This window comes from Lissotriton helveticus, chromosome 10 (assembly GCF_964261635.1).
Source record: "Lissotriton helveticus chromosome 10, aLisHel1.1, whole genome shotgun sequence".
Lineage (NCBI taxonomy): Eukaryota > Metazoa > Chordata > Amphibia > Caudata > Salamandridae > Lissotriton > Lissotriton helveticus.
Window position 1 is genome coordinate 157,444,310 of NC_136071.1, and position 17,888 is coordinate 157,462,197.

Below are 17,888 nucleotides of genomic sequence, written 5' to 3' on the forward strand. Positions count from 1 at the left end.
TCACTAAGGGCACTCAGAGTTTGAGGGAAAAGTACAACCAATATACTCAATATTGGTGTGATAATTCTATCAGAGCGTATATAATTCAGGCATTCCTTGTGCAGAATTCAAGCATCACATAGATGTCTTCCTCATTCAAGAATGGCAAAGTCCTCCTAAATGCAATTAATGCAATTAAACTATGGCTTTTCACATTTTGTTCTCGTGTTTTTTTTAAATGCTTTAAGGCTTTTGAAGCAGAACAGCAAGTTTATTCTCGTCCTCAAGGGATGCATCCCTACCTCAATGATCGCCTTTCCCTTTGGGGTTGTCATGGGGAACAGACTTGGAAGAGGGATCTCCTTAACCAAACCGGTCTTACTTGGGCACACTAGAATGTGACCATTCATTGAAAAGTTGCAGACTCGAGTGCAAGATTAGCGACTAAAATATTCATCTTAGTAACTGCAGAGGGTCTCGAATAGCAAGAGAACATTTTCTAGTTTGTCCTATTGGACCACGATTTGAGTCGTCTGATACTGCTCGGATAGATAACCTTTTCTAGATCCCATATGCTCATTGGAACATGATTTGAATCGTCATATATTCAGCCACAAAACATGGACAACGCTGTGTACCTGATGCCTTCACTGAGGGTTCACACTTCTATTTTCTAGTTGAGACTGATACACCAAGTGCACACTCAATTTAAGTTTTTATTTATACCTTTATTTCTTTTGTTCCTCATCATCTTCCTTCTTTACTGTGTATTGTTTTGTAATGGAAATCTCAAGAAAAACATTGTTTAAATAACATACAAAAATGCCAACCAATTAGATGCAACTATGTAGGGAAGATTGCACCTTAATTGCATCTAACCATTCTGGTTAGTCCATCACCTTCATGTTCTCACCGTAAATAATATAAATGGTTTACAACTCCTTTTCAACTGTGTTATGATGAGCACAACATGTTTTCAGCAACCATCACTGCTGTTTTCATGGAGTAGCCGACTTTTCTTTTTTTTAATATAGATCTTAACAACACTTTTTTTATTATAAGAGACCATATTTTCTGAGGAGTGCAGATGGAGACGGGGCGCGACCTCTAAATTTTCTGAAGACTTCCATAGGGGGAGTTCCACCTCCCAAGCTTAGAAATGTATCACGAAACCTGTGAACACAAGCATTGAAATGTATTAAATGTTAGAAGTATTCAAAGGCAGTACACTAGATCAGGAGTTAGGTTATTTGATATGATTCATGTTCTCGCTGATAATGTCATTGTAGCAAATCTTTCTGCATGACTGTTCTGTTTTTTTATCTGTTAACTCTATTGCTTTCTTCTGGTAAGATGTACAGTGCTCATTTACCTTCTAGATTTGGATGCACTTAAATCACATTGATAAATATTAACTGGTCCAAGAGTTAATACACACGAATGTACTGATCACTGAAAAGCCAATAGAAAAATACTATAGTCTATTTAACTTTTAAAATAGTTGTTGTTTGTCTGCACATATTCTTGTGCAGTTTAACTACAAATGTCGAATTCTGGATTATGTACAATACAGACAAAAAAATCAAACATCCTTTCCATATTGAAAAGGAGTTGCAATTCAGAACAAACTATTCAATGCCATGCCTACGGGAGGTGAATATGGGTTTTATAGTAGTGTCATTGCCAGGGCTATGGGTCGCAAACATGGGTCGCAAACATGGGTCTTACAGTAGTTGTCACTGCCACACCTATGGGAGGTGAACTTGGCTTTTACAGTAGTTGTCATTGCCAAGGCAATGGAAGACAAATGCGGGTTTCACAGTAATTGTCAATGCCAACCCTATGGGAGGTGAACATGGGCTTTAGATTAGTTGCCATTGCACACCTCTGGGATGTGAAAGTGGGTTTAGAGTAGTTGCCATTGCCATTGTTTTGTATCATGGATTTCTCTGTTAAAAAAATATTCTAGTTGACAAAGCACAGCAATATTTTGGGTTCTTTAGAACAGAAGTTTAGAAGCCACTCTTGCAAACAGTTAACCTAGTATAAAGACATGCTTAGGAGGGAAGACGGAGAAAAGCAAGTACTGCACATTCATCATAAAAAGGGGACCTCAAGCTTAGTAGGGTAGAAAGGGATGGGAAGGTCCTACGGCTTCATCTTAAAAAGTGGCTACAGGCTAAGCAGGGAGCTAGGGAAGGGCGAAAGCGGTGCCTTCACCTTAAAAGGTGTACTACAAGCATATTACTAGGTAGAAACTTTGATTGCAAGCTCACTTTCATGATGGTTTCTATTCATCTTTTGGCAATATGTTGGTCATAGTTCACGCAGACTGCAAATGTATAAAGAAATAGTCTTGTTTCGAAAAGTTTGCCCAGATACAAGTAGATACCTTACCGACAAACAAGTAGATCATTTGTTATACAATTCTAAAACCGGTCCAGCATTCAGCCAAAATGGGCTAGAGTGTGAGATCTACCAAAGCTCTGCTCAGATCATCTAATTATTTTTGTTTAAAGGGTTCAAGGTCTTAAAATTGGGCCAGAATCATTGCTGAAGGAGAAAAAGAAGTCTCATATAAGCTCATTTCTTTAATTCCAATATGTTATCTGAATATATTCTGATGAACAAGACAGTTAAGGCAATAGAGGAAATGATAGGTAAGGAACAGCAAGGCTTCCTTCCTCAGCACAGCTAATTACATAAATATCTATTAACAGCCATAATAGATATACGTACAAAGGCTAGGCCCTGTTTATAACAGACCGCCTTGGTTTGGAAAATATCTTTGATTGGGTGAAAAGTTGAGTTTGGGATCACTAATATGGAGAACATTTTAAATTTTGAGTAGTGATCTAAGGTTACCTTCTAGTATTAATCAGACATTTCACCTGGCAACTAACATAAGTAATGGCAAAAGTCATGTCTGTCTGGTGTCCCCTAGCCTTTTTTTCCAGAGAATTTCTGTTACAGGCATGTAGGTAATCAGCATGATTCAGTTTTGAGGGGTACCACCTTACACAGTAATTCTGTTATACCCTGAATACATAGCATTTGTTTAATAATAATTTAGAAGAATGGGACCCATGTCAGAGCAGCAATGGAAACATTTACATTGGTATTGGCATATCCTCACCCCAATTATATTCCCAAATATCACTGGAGAAAGGCCTAATTTATCATAGATTCAAAAGATGAGTTTAATTATTTATGAACATTTGTTACCGCATAACCCAAATTGCAATTGAAGCCCATCTATGAGAGGCTAGCTTATCATGTGTAATAGGTCAACATCAATGGAACTATGAGGTGCAAAAGATGTGCATAATAAGCCTTACCCCAAACCCTCAGAAATGACATAGAGATCACGTGACGATATAGAATGCAAGTTGGACAGGAGATGAAAGGAGCCATAGGATGGCTGGCAGACTAGAATACAGTGATTTTTCAGAGCTATAGAATTTACAATTTCTAGTTGATTTGTGCCATCCACACTTTTCAGGGGTCAAGAATTGCAAAGGTGAGTCTTGTTTTTTAGTAACATGCGGGTCAGCTGGTTCAGAACATTGATGAATTGAGGAAAGGACTCTGGGGAGGAGACCCTAATTGTAATCGGTTTATTTTTGAAAGAGGGAGGCATGACTTGTGGTCCCAAATTATATTATACAGGGGACATTTCATTCAAAAGAAGGATCTCAGGGGTCCCAAAAATGAGAAAAGTACTAAGAGCAGAACGATTAGATCTGGGTTGTGTCTTCAACAATTGCAGGCAGCCAAAGGAGGGGCAGCTCACTAAGGATCCGTGTCCACAAGACATCAGCATAGCCTGTGGTCATTTTGATTTCATCTACTGTTAGATATTTGAGAGTGAACCAGGTGATTTTTACATGGTATGAAAGCGGTTTCAGAATTTTAGTAGACAACAAGGTTGAATGGTTCTGATTAACATGCATACAAATACAGTCTTCCTACAAGACAGGTAATCAACCAAGAGTGAACTAGGTATGCGATTCTGGGAGTTTCTGGGTGTTACTTTTATTACGCAAACCAGACAAAGTTTTATTTTGGGATTGACTATCCACTGCAAATCAGGATTTGTGCTGGATAGTTTTCCAAAGTGACACAAAGTTGTGCCATGCAGTCCTTTGTATTTCTTTGCGTGGAGGAGGGGTGATGTCTATGGGTATCACCTGGGCATTCCTATGCAACCACCCATGGGTTTTGACGCAGATCCCTCAGGGGCTTCGCTCCAAAATCTTACGCTTCCTCGAGGCTGGCATAAAGAAGAGAATGTTGCATGCGTGCTGCATTGTACAGCACAGGTACAGAGTAGGATAAGTGTTAAAGGATATTTGCACTGGAAGAACTACCTTCCAGTACAAAAACTTTTCATCACAGAATGCGCACACCCTTGCACAAATGTTGCTTGATCCATTGTTTGAACCTGGTTTCATTGGCCTGCTATATCAAAGCAAGAGTGGGGAACAGGATTCTTGCCATCTTACTCAATATTTTGCTGACTCAGTACATCTTAAAAGAATTGAGGCTTAAACTCTCAAAATACTCTGAAATCCTACGCATGACATCATGAAGCACTAAATAATTTCATAATTGTACTCCCTTGTGGGATAACACAATTCATCCATGATTGTTGACAGAAGACCATGAAGAAGAAAATATCAATTTTGAGAAACTTTGGAAAATATTAGTGTACAAACTATTGTGGATTTAAGAATGGCCACGGACTGCCATAAGAATGTATTATTATTTATTTTGTCAATTTTGAATAGTGTCCGGTGTTACCTTTTGATACCTTCAGAGCGCGAGAGGGGATGTCAATAAGCAATTTGAAAAGAGGAAAAGGAGGTTAGAGTTCAGTTAGAAGGATAAGTATCCTATATCCTTTGACCTCAACTTCTAATTTATGAGGAATTAAATTGGAGAACAGATCTGAATAGGTTAGAGTCGAATCACAGGGAGGAATGCACTTGCTCAACATTCTTTGACTCCAATCCTAATCTGTGGCAGTTCAATTACAAAGTAGTCCTGCAAAGGTATACACCCATTACAACGCAACTTTTACAACGCATGACTTTTACAACAAATTTTTTACAACGCATGATCCATTACAACGAATACCATTACAACGCATTTTTTTACAACGCATATACATTTACAACGCATACCATTACAACGTAAGTATAGGTAAGTATGGTTTTTGGGTAAAGGGGTATTGTTAGGGTTCAGGGCTAGGTTTGGGTTTTTGGGTAAAGGGGTATTTTTAGGGTTCAGGGCTAGGTTTGGGTTTTTGGGTAAAGGGGTATTTTTAGGGTTCAGGGCTACGTTTGGGGTTTTGGGTAAAGGGGTATTTTTAGGGTTCAGGGCTAGGTATGGGTTTCTGGGTAAAGGGGTATTTTTAGGGTTCAGGGCTAGGTATGGGTTTTTGGGTAAAGGGGTATTTTTAGGGTTCAGGGCTAGGTTTGGGTTTTTGGGTAAAGGGGTATTTTTAGGGTTCAGGGCTAGGTTTGGGTTTTTGGGTAAAGGGGTATTTTTAGGGTTCAGGGCTAGGTTTGGGTTTTGGGGTAAAGGGGTATTTTTAGGGTTCAGGGCTAGGTTTGGGTTTTTGGGTAAATGGGTATTTTTAGGGTTCAGGGCTAGGTTTGGGTTTTTGGGTAAAGGGCTATTTTTAGGGTTCAGGGCTAGGTTTGGGTTTTTGGGTAAAGGGGTATTTTTAGGGTTCAGGGCTAGGTTTGGGTTTTTGGGTAAAGGGGTATTTTTAGGGTTCAGGGCTAGGTTTGGGTTTTTGGGTAAAGGGGTATTTTTAAAAAATTAAATTAAATTAAAAAAAATTAAATTAAAATTAAATAAAATTAAATTATATTAAATTTAGTAACTTACATTTAAAAAAAAATGTATATACTTACCTATACTTACGTTGTAATGGTATGCGTTGTAAAGGTATATGCGTTGTAAAAAAATGCGTTGTAATGGTTTTCGTTGTAATGGATCCTGCTTTGTAAAAGTTGCGTTGTAAAAGCATGCGTTGTAACAGTATGCGTTATAACGTCATGCATCCCCTGAAAACTGTTACTAATAATAATAATACAAATAAAGGAGGCTTATGAATCAAAAGTAGGTGGACAGATTTCTCTGTGATATGTAACTTATCAACACGTTGTGGGATATATCGGGATAAGTAATGGAACTGCCTTTTTACAATGGAAAACAGTGTAAACTTTTGCTGCACAAAAGGGAAGGATAACCCTTAGGAGAGCAATGAAAGGACGCCACCTTCCAAGAAGAAGTCTGATGTCATCGGAAGCCATCGGTGCATATGGTTCAGGCATAAATCATGAAAGCAAATTGAGACGTGAAGCATCTGGCCAGATGAAGCCTCGGGTCGTTGAGATGGTTTTTTCATGATCTCATTAGAGCTTGATGATAACTTCTAAAATTGGTTAGTGCCGATGTCAGGAGGGGTCTCATGTCAATTTGTGTATTAACCCAAGTAAGTTCTTAGAGAAAACTACTACCTCTTTATTCTGGCAAGTGGGAGAGTTTATGTATTTGACAAGGCCCAGTGACAAAACCATTTGCTACTTTAGTGAACTCTTTTATTTCTTCATGAATTGTATTACGTTTTTAAATAATATCTCCAAATGCTACATCGCAGTATTTTGGACAACGTTTTTTTCATTTGATTGAGCATTTTTAAAGAACATATGCATCTCAGTTACTACTGTATCGGACCCTTGTGGAAGCCTTCCTGTCCGCCAGGTGGGTAAAGATTAGTTCCACGGGAACTAAACATTCAAGATAATATTAGAAGGAAGGTATGGTGAGTTTTGTCCACAAATATTAATTTATGTACTTAGAAAGCATTCTGTTGTGTTAAGGGAGGGATTGTATACTCCAACACTGGATAGTCTAAGGCTGCAAGCCTGAGGATGTTTGCATTATCACCACTATCCGTGGTCATCAGAAATAACTATGTTGGTAGTTAGGCAACAATCCAACCTGATCAATAGTCTTCTTCAGAAAGTTCTCCTTTTCCGATCCATGAAACACAATGCTCCATGTGGACTGAGGTGAATTATGAAAAGGTGTATTTAACTGGTACCCAGGACCTTGAAGATAGACCTGAATTACATGTTGATTCCTACTCATGATTGGTGGGCAGAAGTCTGCAGAGGTCACCTGTCTCTGCATATTAAGCACTCCCCTCTATGGAACACAATCATTGACGATTGGCTCGCAATCAGATAACTATCACTATCTGGTAACAAAGAGATCTGGAGCCTTTGACACACTGATTCTTTATTTAATACAGAGTTGTAATGTTGTCCATTGGAATCATGATAACTACTGATCTACTTAGAGAGAAAGGGGTTTAGGGCAAGGAAGGTGACATTCAACTCAGCCTCTTTTAGCAAAGCATTGAGCCTGGCTTGTCTCACAGCATGCTGATAGAAAAGTCTCTGCATTAAGCATGGAAGACTCATATGTGGTTGTCACAATATGAACTAGGGTGGGGGAAAGATCAGCTATACTTTCAGTATAGGGCTATAATACTTGTAGAAATAGCAGAAGGGCTGAAGGACCTTGGTCTGAGAGCATGCGATCCACTCCAAGTACTACTGACACTAAATTGATGCAATTTAAGCCTGGCTTCCTAAAATAAATCCATGCAGAAGGACTGAATGCACCAGCTCTCTTAGGCTAAAATCTTGTTTTTGTGAGACACTATGACACCATCTCTTGGCTGATTCAGATGCTTTCTTAATCAGAAAATCTTTGCCTGGTTTGTCTCCAGGCTTCAATGAATGGAATTCTCCTAACTGAAATCAGAGCTAGTGAGGGAATGCTTACAGAAACCCTCAAAGAGGGATTAAATGATCGGTGGTAGGCTGGATGAGGACAGATCCTTTGACAGACACTCACTCAGTTTGTCCAATAGCATGGACTTTCAGAATCCAATTCACTTCACGACTGGAGCCAGACTTTCGTGCTTTCACACACACCTGCATTCAGGGATGTTCTGCTGTGATTTTTCAGTGACTGTGATTCAAAAGTACATGAGGGTGCAGGTTTGTCAAGTTCAATGAATTAACTCTCATCCTAACCTACTTTCTGTTTCTGAGTTTGTTGAAATATCTTGAACTTAAGAAGCAGAAGAAATTGGTTCACGTAATGTAGAATTAGAATCAAATGAACCCTCCTTCATCTTGCTGACAAGGTTGTAATGCTACAGTATTTTACCCTAGTGTGGATAGTGGCAAGCTCTTAGGGCCATAAAGGGGCATGTGAACTTCCAAATGGGGCTTAGGGGTGGCAGTTATTGTGGGCAGGTGACAGAACCCAAAAATCTTAGGCGACTGAAGATTACTGAAGGTAGCAAAGTGAAAATCATCAAACTATGTGAATGGATTGCATCATCAAAGGTGGACGAACAGAATGTGCATGAACTACTTGAATGGTGACTGGGACTTCTTGTCCTCAGAATGAGGCTGGGCATCTTTCTAGCTTGATTGACTCTGATTTGTTTCAGTCTTTTTGGTGATGGCACAAAGACTAGAAATGGAGATACTGACACTGGATTTGGGACAAACGTATGTCCTAGCCATAAAGCAGTGAAAAGCTTTGGTTGATTTGAATGAGGTCTTTGGTGAGGTCACTAGATAAACCGAAGACTAAGGGTAATGTTTGCCCTCTTTTTTTCATTTTAAAGGAAAGGATTTTGTGACCAGATGGCGAGAAGTGAAAGCACTCCTTTCCAACTCAACTTGACCAAGATTATTAGGAACTCTCCACGTACTACTCATTTTGTGTTGGTGCCCATAGAGGTGCTGGACTCTGCTCTTTTGTGCAGACCACGCGAATCACCTCAGCATGAAGTGATTTAATCTACAGGGATCTGCTCAGCTGAGGATGAATACCCATTTGGCATTGTTGAACCCAGACATTCAAGTAACCAATTGAGGAGAAGCATGAGTCATGTAGAATAGTGGTATGTGTCCTTTGTGACTGCTGCAAAGGTTTCAAAGCAATATACACAGAATAAAGTGCCCATTCACTAACTTGAATTACTAACGAGAGTAGAGAATATAAACGATTGACACTACTGAATAACTCAAAACTTCATATTCTGAAAGACACTTCTATTTGCATATTTCTCACCTTTTGGGTATTCCCCAGGCATCAGACTCAATCCAGGAACTTTTCAGCCGTTCAGGTAGTGCTGCTCAGCTCCTCACTGACGCCATTCAGCTCCAGAAATGACACGCAGCGCCCATGTAGACGCCATCCCTGTGTACTGTCAGTTACTTTCGTTCAGCGCCACCAAATGCTGATGCAGAGCTTCCTTTGTCTCTTTCAAAGACTTTTACATCAAAGTTTTTCTCAGGGTGCAAGGGATGACACCCACAAAAACAACAGGTTTTAAGCCCTTTAGGGATTGTTGCAAACAAATGTGTGTGACAGATACCACCAGGTATACCAGTAATGTCTGGGGTCAGGTCAGGACTCTAAGACCTGCAGCAACTGCATGTCGATGAACTGAGGGCCACCAGTGACTGCGAGGCTAAGCTTTACATCATCAACTATAAAAAGACTCCCCCCTGGACCACTTCTAGTTGCGGTCTGCGTCCAAAGTTCAGTCCCGTTCCCGTAGTTGACAAAGCTGATCTAGAGGCTGGTCTTTGTCGTGTTCAAGATTGTCAAGTAAGTTGAAAATGAAACACAAGAAATGGAAGTGGAATACTGCTCTCTCCCTCTACTCGCTTTCACCTGAGCAGGTGCTGGGGCAATGCCACTCTTCTCGATCAAGCACCTAAAGTCAGCCAAAATCAGAGCCAATCTTGCAGCTGGGCCTGGCACAACCTGAGTTTCTGTGGTCAACAGCCAAGGCACATCAGATCAAAGAGTTCCACTCAGCCATGCTCCTGCTCTTTGGATCATTACTGACTCCCTCTGGTGTGCCTTTGGGCCCCAAGGAGCCAAAAGGCTCCCCCCATCTAGAATGCCGCTGGTGTGTTTTCCTAGGCATCAGTTGGACCCTTCAGGCTTGTTTTTCCTCCGACTCCAGTCCTGACCCCGCTTCCGGCGTCATGACCTATGAAGGCCCCCAGGGACTTTAATGCCATTCTATCGACACTGAAGGAGGTCCAAATAGTTCTCTCTAATGCCAGGCTGATGTCTGTCCGATCTTGACCAAAGTTGCATCTGGTTCCAACTGAGGCAGCACTGATTTACCTTCTCCACAAGGGAAAACACACACTCCACTTTCCCTTTTTGGAATGGACGCAGATAATGACTATGATCCGAGTGATGAGTATGCTCAACCCAGCCAGGATGATAACTTATACGAGAATTTACAGGAGGCTAGTGGTCTCAATACCTCCCGGGAAACAGGTCTCCTCTCACCCCCTGGACCACCCACAGAGGAATCCGCTTCCTACACTATGGGGGTGCATAGGGTGGGCAAGGTACTTGACTTAAAACTCCCCCCTTTGGTGGTTAAAACCAATAACTTGACAGAAGTCTTCCAGCCAGGGAAGACATCTTATGATCCCTTCTTCCATTTAACAAGGCACTGATGAATACCATATTGGGAGCTTGGGCCAAACATTGTTCTGGCTCCCTAGTCAATTGACAAATTGCCAGGAGGCATTGCCCAGCTCTAGGAAACCCTGCTTTTTTTTCTCGCAGCACCCTTCACCCAAAAGCCTAGTGGTGCAAGCCTCCACAAGCCAACTAATCCCAATGTATTTCTTCCCACTCCCCTGACAGGGGAAGTTCTCAGGCGATGTCCAGTCCTCCCTGATGGACATGCCCTTTGATAGGACTCGCCTATTGGGGGAAAAGGCTGATTCCGCTCTGTAGCATTCTAAGGAGACCATAGCTGCCACTCACTCTCTGGTTCTCTCCGTCCCACCTAGCCTACCCCAACACTTTCACAGCTCCTTCTGCAGTGTGGGCCAAGGTGCCCCATAACACCAGCCTGACCAGCCTCTGCAAAAAACTCAGCAGTTTCGCTGTCGAGACCGAGGGGCCCACCGCCCCTGTGGTCAAAGTCAAATGGCCGCCTAGTCTCTCGCACCTTCTGCAGCCCCACCTGCCAAACATCTTTAGAGTGCCCTTACAGGAGTACAGCCACCCAGTGAGAGGCAGAATCCATTGATTCTACCCCAATAGGTAGGCAATAACTTCAGACAGGTCAGGTCTACAGATTTTTCACTGGGGCTACGCCTTAGCTGTCCTTTCTTTCCTGCTGAACTTTACACCGCCCTCCCCCTGTGACTGACGAAGGACCATCTTTCCATTCTGTGGCAGGAAGTGCAAGCCCTTTTGACCAAAGGGGCCATTGAGAGGGTGCCTGTGCCAGAAGTAGGTCATGGTTGTCATTCCCACTACTTTTAGTGCCCAATGAAGATTGTGGCCTGCGGCCTGTTTTAAACCTGCATCCTCTCCAGAAGGAGTAATTCATAATGCTCAACTTAGGCCAGGTCTTGTCTGTCCTAGACCCTGGAGACTGGCTAGTGGCTTGGGCCTGCATGACATCTATTTCCATAGACCCATCCTGCTGGCCCATCTGCGCTACAAGCATTTTCAGTTTGCGGTACTTCCCTTTGGAGTCACCAGTGCCCCTTGTGTGTTCAAGAAAGTGGTGGCAGCATACCTTTGGAGGTCAGGGGTGCCAATCTTCCACTATCTCAATAAATGGCTGTTGCAGACGGGCTTACCCTAAGCAGTCATGAGCTACCTCCAGATTACGGTGAACCTCCTGTCATCCCTGGAATTTACGATCAATATGCAGAAGTGAGACGCTCCCTTTCATCAGGGTTTGCTTTCGTGCCTTTCCCCTGGGAGAGTCCAATACATTCAGGCTATGATCTGTATCTTTCAGCCTTGGTCCTGGATTTCAGCGCAGTCCGCTCAGAGGCTACTGGGGCTGATAGACTCTTGCATCTTGGGGCTGATGGCCTCCGGCATCCAGAGGGCTTTGCAGCGCGATCTGACATCCCAGTAGGCCCAACGTCAAAGAAACCTCTTTGCTGCAGTTCCGATTTTGAAGGAGTCTGCAAATTACCTGTTGTGGTGGTTGCTGGACCTCGACTGGCTCAGTGGCAGACCACTCTCCGTTCCCACCAAGAGTTCACAGTCGTGGCCGATGCATCGCTTCTGGGTTAGAGTAACCAGCTGCTAGTTGTGGAAATCAAAGGTCTCTGGTCTCCAGCAGAGTCGAAGCTCCATAACCGTCTTCTGGAGCTGAGGGTTATTCGCTTGGCATTTAGAGCCTTCCTTTCATTCATGAAGGGGAACCTGGGACAGTAGCTCACGGGCAACACCACCACCATGTGTTATTGAAACAAACAGGGTTGGGTGGAGTAATAGACCCTGTGCCAGAAGACCTTGTGCCTTTGGAAATGGTTGGCCAACCAAGTAATGTTCCAGGTGGTGAACCAACTGGCCGGATCATTGAATGCCAGGGTGGACAAGCTCAGCCGTCAGCGCCTAGCGGATCATGAGTGGCAGTTACACATGGAGGTGGCACGAGGTCTCTTCCACAAAAGGGGAGAACCTTGGCTGGATATGTTTGCCACTGCTGTGAATACACTATGCCAGCACGTCTGCACGTTGGAGTTAGGCCGGGCCTAGTGGCTCAGTGGACTAATGCACCCTCTGCAGGGGTCTGTGTTTGACCTCATGGTCAAGGGTTCAATCCCGGCGGGATCCACGCCTTCCATTCATCTGAGGTCGATAAAATGAGTACCATTAAGTTGGGTAGTAATAAACATCTGTCATTCAGCACCAAGATGCCTCCGGGTGAACGTGGGCTTTACAAATATATGTTATGTGTTATGTTATGTTTGCAAAGCATCTTTTGCTCTGAGACACGTTTCTCATATAGTGGAACTTAGAACTCCTGCGTGCCTTTCCACCGATACTACTCCTACCCCATGTTATTAAGAAGATCAGGACTGACAGGGCACAAGTCATCTCAGTGGCTCCGGATTGGTCACAGAAAGTGGGGCATCAGAACTCCTGGGCTAGAGCATATGTCCTCTGATCGGGCTGCCCCTCTGGGAGGACTTGCTATAGCAGTAACAGTGTAGAGTTCTGCAGCAAGGCCTTCGCAATCTCCACATTCACGCTGTAAGATTGAGAAGCAATAGCTGAAAACCTTTGACCTTCCTCTGGAGGTGACTGTAGTCATCTTGGTAGCCTGGCGTCCCTCGACAAAAACGGTATAAGCCTTTGTCATATTGACCTCCTCCAGGCCAAGTTATCTGATGTTTTGTTGTTTGTTCTGTCTCGTCAACTGCAAGGCTTTGCTTTGGGCACGGCTGAAGGTTATCTTTTGACCCTTTCAGCCTACTTACGGTTGCCAGATCAGCCCTCCTTCTTTAAGTTGCCAGTTGTGATGCAATTTGTGAAAGGGCTACAACATATGTTCCCTCTTCTCCTTTTGTGATGTCCCGTGAAGACCTTAATCTGGTCCTCATGTATTTGATGTGCACTCCATTTGAATTGCTTCACAGTTGCCCCTTATGGCTCCTTACCATCAAGACTGTGTTCCTCATCGCCATCACCTCAGCGTGCAAGTGAGCTTCAGGCTTAGTGTTCATCCACAATACACCACCTTCTTCCAAGAGTAACTGTTTCTGTGGATTTGGGCATCCTTTTTGCCTAAAGTTGTGATGCCATTCCACCTCAGTCAGAGCATCACCATACCGGCATATTATGCTTTGCCTCACTCGTCTAAGGAGGAGAACAGACTCCATCACTTGGACCCTAAGTGAGCACTGAGCATCTAAATAAGATTGTACAAAAGAACATCAGATGAACGATCAGGTCTTTGTGAGGTTTGCTAAGGAGTAAAAAGAAAGGCTGTGCAGAAGAGAACCATTGTGCTTGGCAAAAAGATCTGCTACGCACTGACTAAAAAGCTGCCTCCGAAAGGACTGCATGCTCATTCTACCAGGGCCAAAGCTGATACCACTACATTAGCAGGTGTACTCCCTGTCCTAGACATGTAACAGGCTCCTTCCATACTTTCACAAAGCACTACTGTCTAGACAGGCAGATTGGCCAAGAGGGGCATTTTGCCTGACCAGTCTTGCAGAGCTTTATTTTAGTCCATTTACAGACCCACCTCAATAGAAGTAGTGCTTTGGTATCTATTCAAAAGGTGAGGAATCTGCGGCTAGAAGTCTCTATCAGGAGAACAAGTTACCTACCTTTGGTAAGGCTCTTTCTGGTAGAAACTATCTAGCCACAGATTCCTCCCAACTCTCCCATTCTCCCCAATCTATGATTGAACTCTACCCATTAATAAGATACCATTGTCTAGGAATCTGCACACTGCTCATGACTAATTTGCTCTTGGGGCTGGGGTCAGTCTCCAAAGCAACTGATGTCAGTGCACAGGGGTGGCACTAGTATGGCTCCACATTTCATTTCTGGAGAGGAACAGCATCAGTGCAGAGCTGCATGGCACCACCTGACGGGGCATAAGGTATTGCTGAAAATTTTCTGTGTCCAGTCTGAAACCTGGGGAATATTCGAAAGGAGAGGAATTTGCAGCTAGGCAGAGTCTGTACCAGAAAGAACGTTACCTAACTTGTTCTTCTTGAGTATTCATAGGTTTGTCGTCAGTACTCATCATGCATTAAATAGACCCCAACTCCCCACTGCTATTTACTTGCACCATTCTCACCTTCGCCCCACTTTAATGACCTCGTCTCGGTTTTGCAGTCCAATTTCTGAGAAGGCTTCAAAAGCATCTTGTGCCAACAACTCTGACCACTTGTATGAGTAATAGCCGACGGCATAGGTGTCTCCACCAAATATATGAGAGATGGTACATGGGGCGCAATCCTCCTGAAGAACAAAACAGTAAAATTAGCTCAGTAGAGTATTTTCCATTTTGGTAACGTGGTATAATCTCTGGAAACCAAATCAATAGGTTTGCCAGCAATAACTTTGCAAACAATATGAACATATTCCTTTACCCATTGAGAACAACACATCCACCCAACAGTTGCTGCCTCATTCCTCTCGGTAAAGCAAAACATTAAAATGCAATCATTAAAATGAATGGTACTTAAAGGAGATCAGTACAAAGAAAAGGAAGAATCAAGGGATGTGTCTCTAAAAGTAACAATATATACATAAATAAGTAAAGTGCCAATAAAAACACACACAAAGAACAAAGGGGCCTATTTACGAATTTGTCAAGCAGTGCAGCAGAGCGTGACAGGGGAATGCCAGGAATGCACTGTATTTAAGGCAATCCAGTGCATTCCTGCCTTTTACCCTGCCTTGGTGCCCGTTTGGCAGCCTCAGGCTAACGCAGGCACTCCTGATCCATGGGGCAAGAGTGCCTGTGTGGCATGCAGGATTGTTAAGTGCAGGAAGGGACACCTTCCAGCACAAAAACAATGCTGAGAGGCATATTCTTTTTTCTATGTGAGCTGCAGAATACAGAACACATAGAGAGAGGAATAACGAAGAGAAATACAATTTCTACTTGTTACACATCACCGGGGAAGGCGTATCTTTTTGGCACATTCCCAGGTCTACCAGTTCTGGTAAATTTGGGAATGCATCAACAATCATGGGAGTTGCGTGGGAACACCTATGCAATGCTCATGGAATGCCTTCCGAGGGCAGAGTAATGCAACGCAGCGATTTGCTCTGCGTTGCCTTACTCCAGATTTATGGAGCCACTCAGGGCCACGCAAAGTAGCCTTGTGTGGCTTCATAAATTACATGTAAGGTTTGCATCGCTCTAGCATTACGTTGGTTGGTGCAAGAGCGATGCAAACAGGTTCAAAGTACTTAAAATGAAAAACTGATACCTATGCATGTGATCCCAATAATCTTTTTTATAATTTATGATGTTTCAATGCTCCTTTTTAGGTTTCGTCTGCACAGCGCTTGTACTGTATTTGTGAAATCTATTGTTAATATAAATATCTTAAAAGGGGCTTACATCCTTCCTGCCCCCTTGCTTTACATTGGTTCCTGTGCTAGTCACTTATTTTTCCTCCATTTCTATTGGCTGTAGCATGCTGTTTCCTATCTTCCTTCTGTGTTTGCTCTCATCAGTTTCCCGAGGCTCAAAGTCTGTTTCTATTCACTTTTGAAGAGGAACTTTATTTTTTCAGTGTATACATGACTTTACCGGCTTCACTTCGTACTCTCGCCGGGCAAGCCATAGAGGTTGCCTGCAGTGACTTTGAAGGTATGTCAAGTGGGGGATACTTTTTTTCAATCTATTGTGCCCTACAATGCCATTGGGTGTAGTAGACCGCCGCTTATCAACCGCAAGCGCTGTCACACTCCTGTGTAATTACAGTGGCACTTCATTTCACATTTTAACTTTTGTTTTTTTAAAGTTTTTTTTTTTAGGTCGAGTCCTGACACAATTATTTGAGGTCGTAGACTGGTTCTACGCCCCGTTACCCCTGCATGCTGTAGTATGTAGACTTTTACAGCACCCATTGCAGAGCATAATGTATTTTTGTGAAGTGGCTGTAAGGGCGCCGCATTTTGTAGGGTGCTGCTTTATTTACCCTTACACTGAGTGATGTTCCCTGAACATTACAGTGCGTGAGCCCTGTGTTTGCCACATTTGCATAATGTACTTTTGTGGAGCAGCTGCAACAGCGCCGTATTTTGAATGGGTGCTGGTATTTTCACCCTTAAACTGTGCAAGGTTCCCTTAACATTATAGTGTGTGAGCGCGTTCGGCACTAGCCGTCTTGCCTCAGCATGCTCTTTCTTGTCAGGGGAGCACTGCCTTTTGCTGATTCTCCCGCTTGGTGCTTCACTGTGTTCCGGCCAATTACAATGCACCGCTGGGGTTTCTAAGCACTCGTGAGGCTGAGTGCTCATGGTCTTTATGTTGGCATTGAGCCTTTGTATGCTATGGCATTACATCTGGTGCTGGGACACAACATTCTTACTTGGGTTTCTTGCTCTGGTTAAGTTACAGAGGCCCCTCCCTTGCTGGGTTTTCTTTCTTTTGGAGGTGGCTTGTTTTTTGCCTTTACAGCTATTTGTAACTTACATGCAATGACAAAAACAGAAAGGCAACAAGAATAATTAATCATAAATAAATGAAGAGGTTCTTGAGTCTTCAATAATGTATCTGTATTTTTCTTTATTATTCTTAATCCAATACATGTGCAGCCAACGCGTTTCAACCTAAACAGGGCTTCATCAGGGCAAGACTAGTATCTCACGATAAGTTTTAGAATGGTGTACAGCCCCATCCAGAGAAAGGCGAATGTTTGGGTTTATCATTTTTTTTTTTTTTAACAAACTTTATTTAGGAACCCTAGCAGTTTGACAGTGTAGAATTATCACAATACGGTCATTTTTTTTTTTAATCCACATTATGGGCATACGGAAATAGTACTGCGTATGAAACCATTATACAGTGGTACATATAATGTAGCTGTAGAGGAACTGTGATCACTTAAAAGTGCAAACAACATTTTTCAAGTAGAATGCTACAGTAATATTTGAACATTCATACTACAAAGCAGAGTTTTCCTCCTAGACTGAAATAAACAATCCCAACTATGCCCTCCCACCCTAACCCTCCCATCCCAAGCTCCTGGTCTGTTGTATGCCATTAGTATCCAAGGGGGGTCTGAACGGTATTTACCTAAGGGGTCTATATGTCGCTAAAGTGACTGAGTGAGGGTCTGGGGTTCAGGGGCTTTGAAATATGTGGTTGAAGAGTTGTAACTATGTTGTCGGGGTACCGGGCAGGGGGTCAAGAAGTTCAAACCCTTGTAGCATGACATCCCATTTCATTGAGATGGGTCGCTTCCGGAGTCCCTTCTCCTCCTCCCTCCTTAGGGCTACACTCTCAGTTTTCCCCCACTGTACCA

The 17,888-nt window shown here is 42.9% G+C and overlaps 1 protein-coding gene across 1 annotated transcript in view; it reads right to left on the minus strand.

Annotated features, from left to right (window-relative positions):
* Positions 1 to 1,023: 1,023 nt before the first annotated feature.
* The window catches only part of LOC144785098 (uncharacterized), a 37,574-nt gene continuing 20,709 nt past the window's right edge, over positions 1,024 to 17,888 (minus strand). The window contains exons 2-3 of the mRNA XM_078664198.1: positions 14,699 to 14,862; positions 1,024 to 1,152 (exon numbers count right to left, since the gene is read on the minus strand). Coding sequence (XP_078520324.1) covers positions 1,035 to 1,152; positions 14,699 to 14,862 — 282 coding nt within the window. The 3' untranslated portion in view covers positions 1,024 to 1,034. The remainder of the gene's footprint in view (positions 1,153 to 14,698; positions 14,863 to 17,888) is intronic.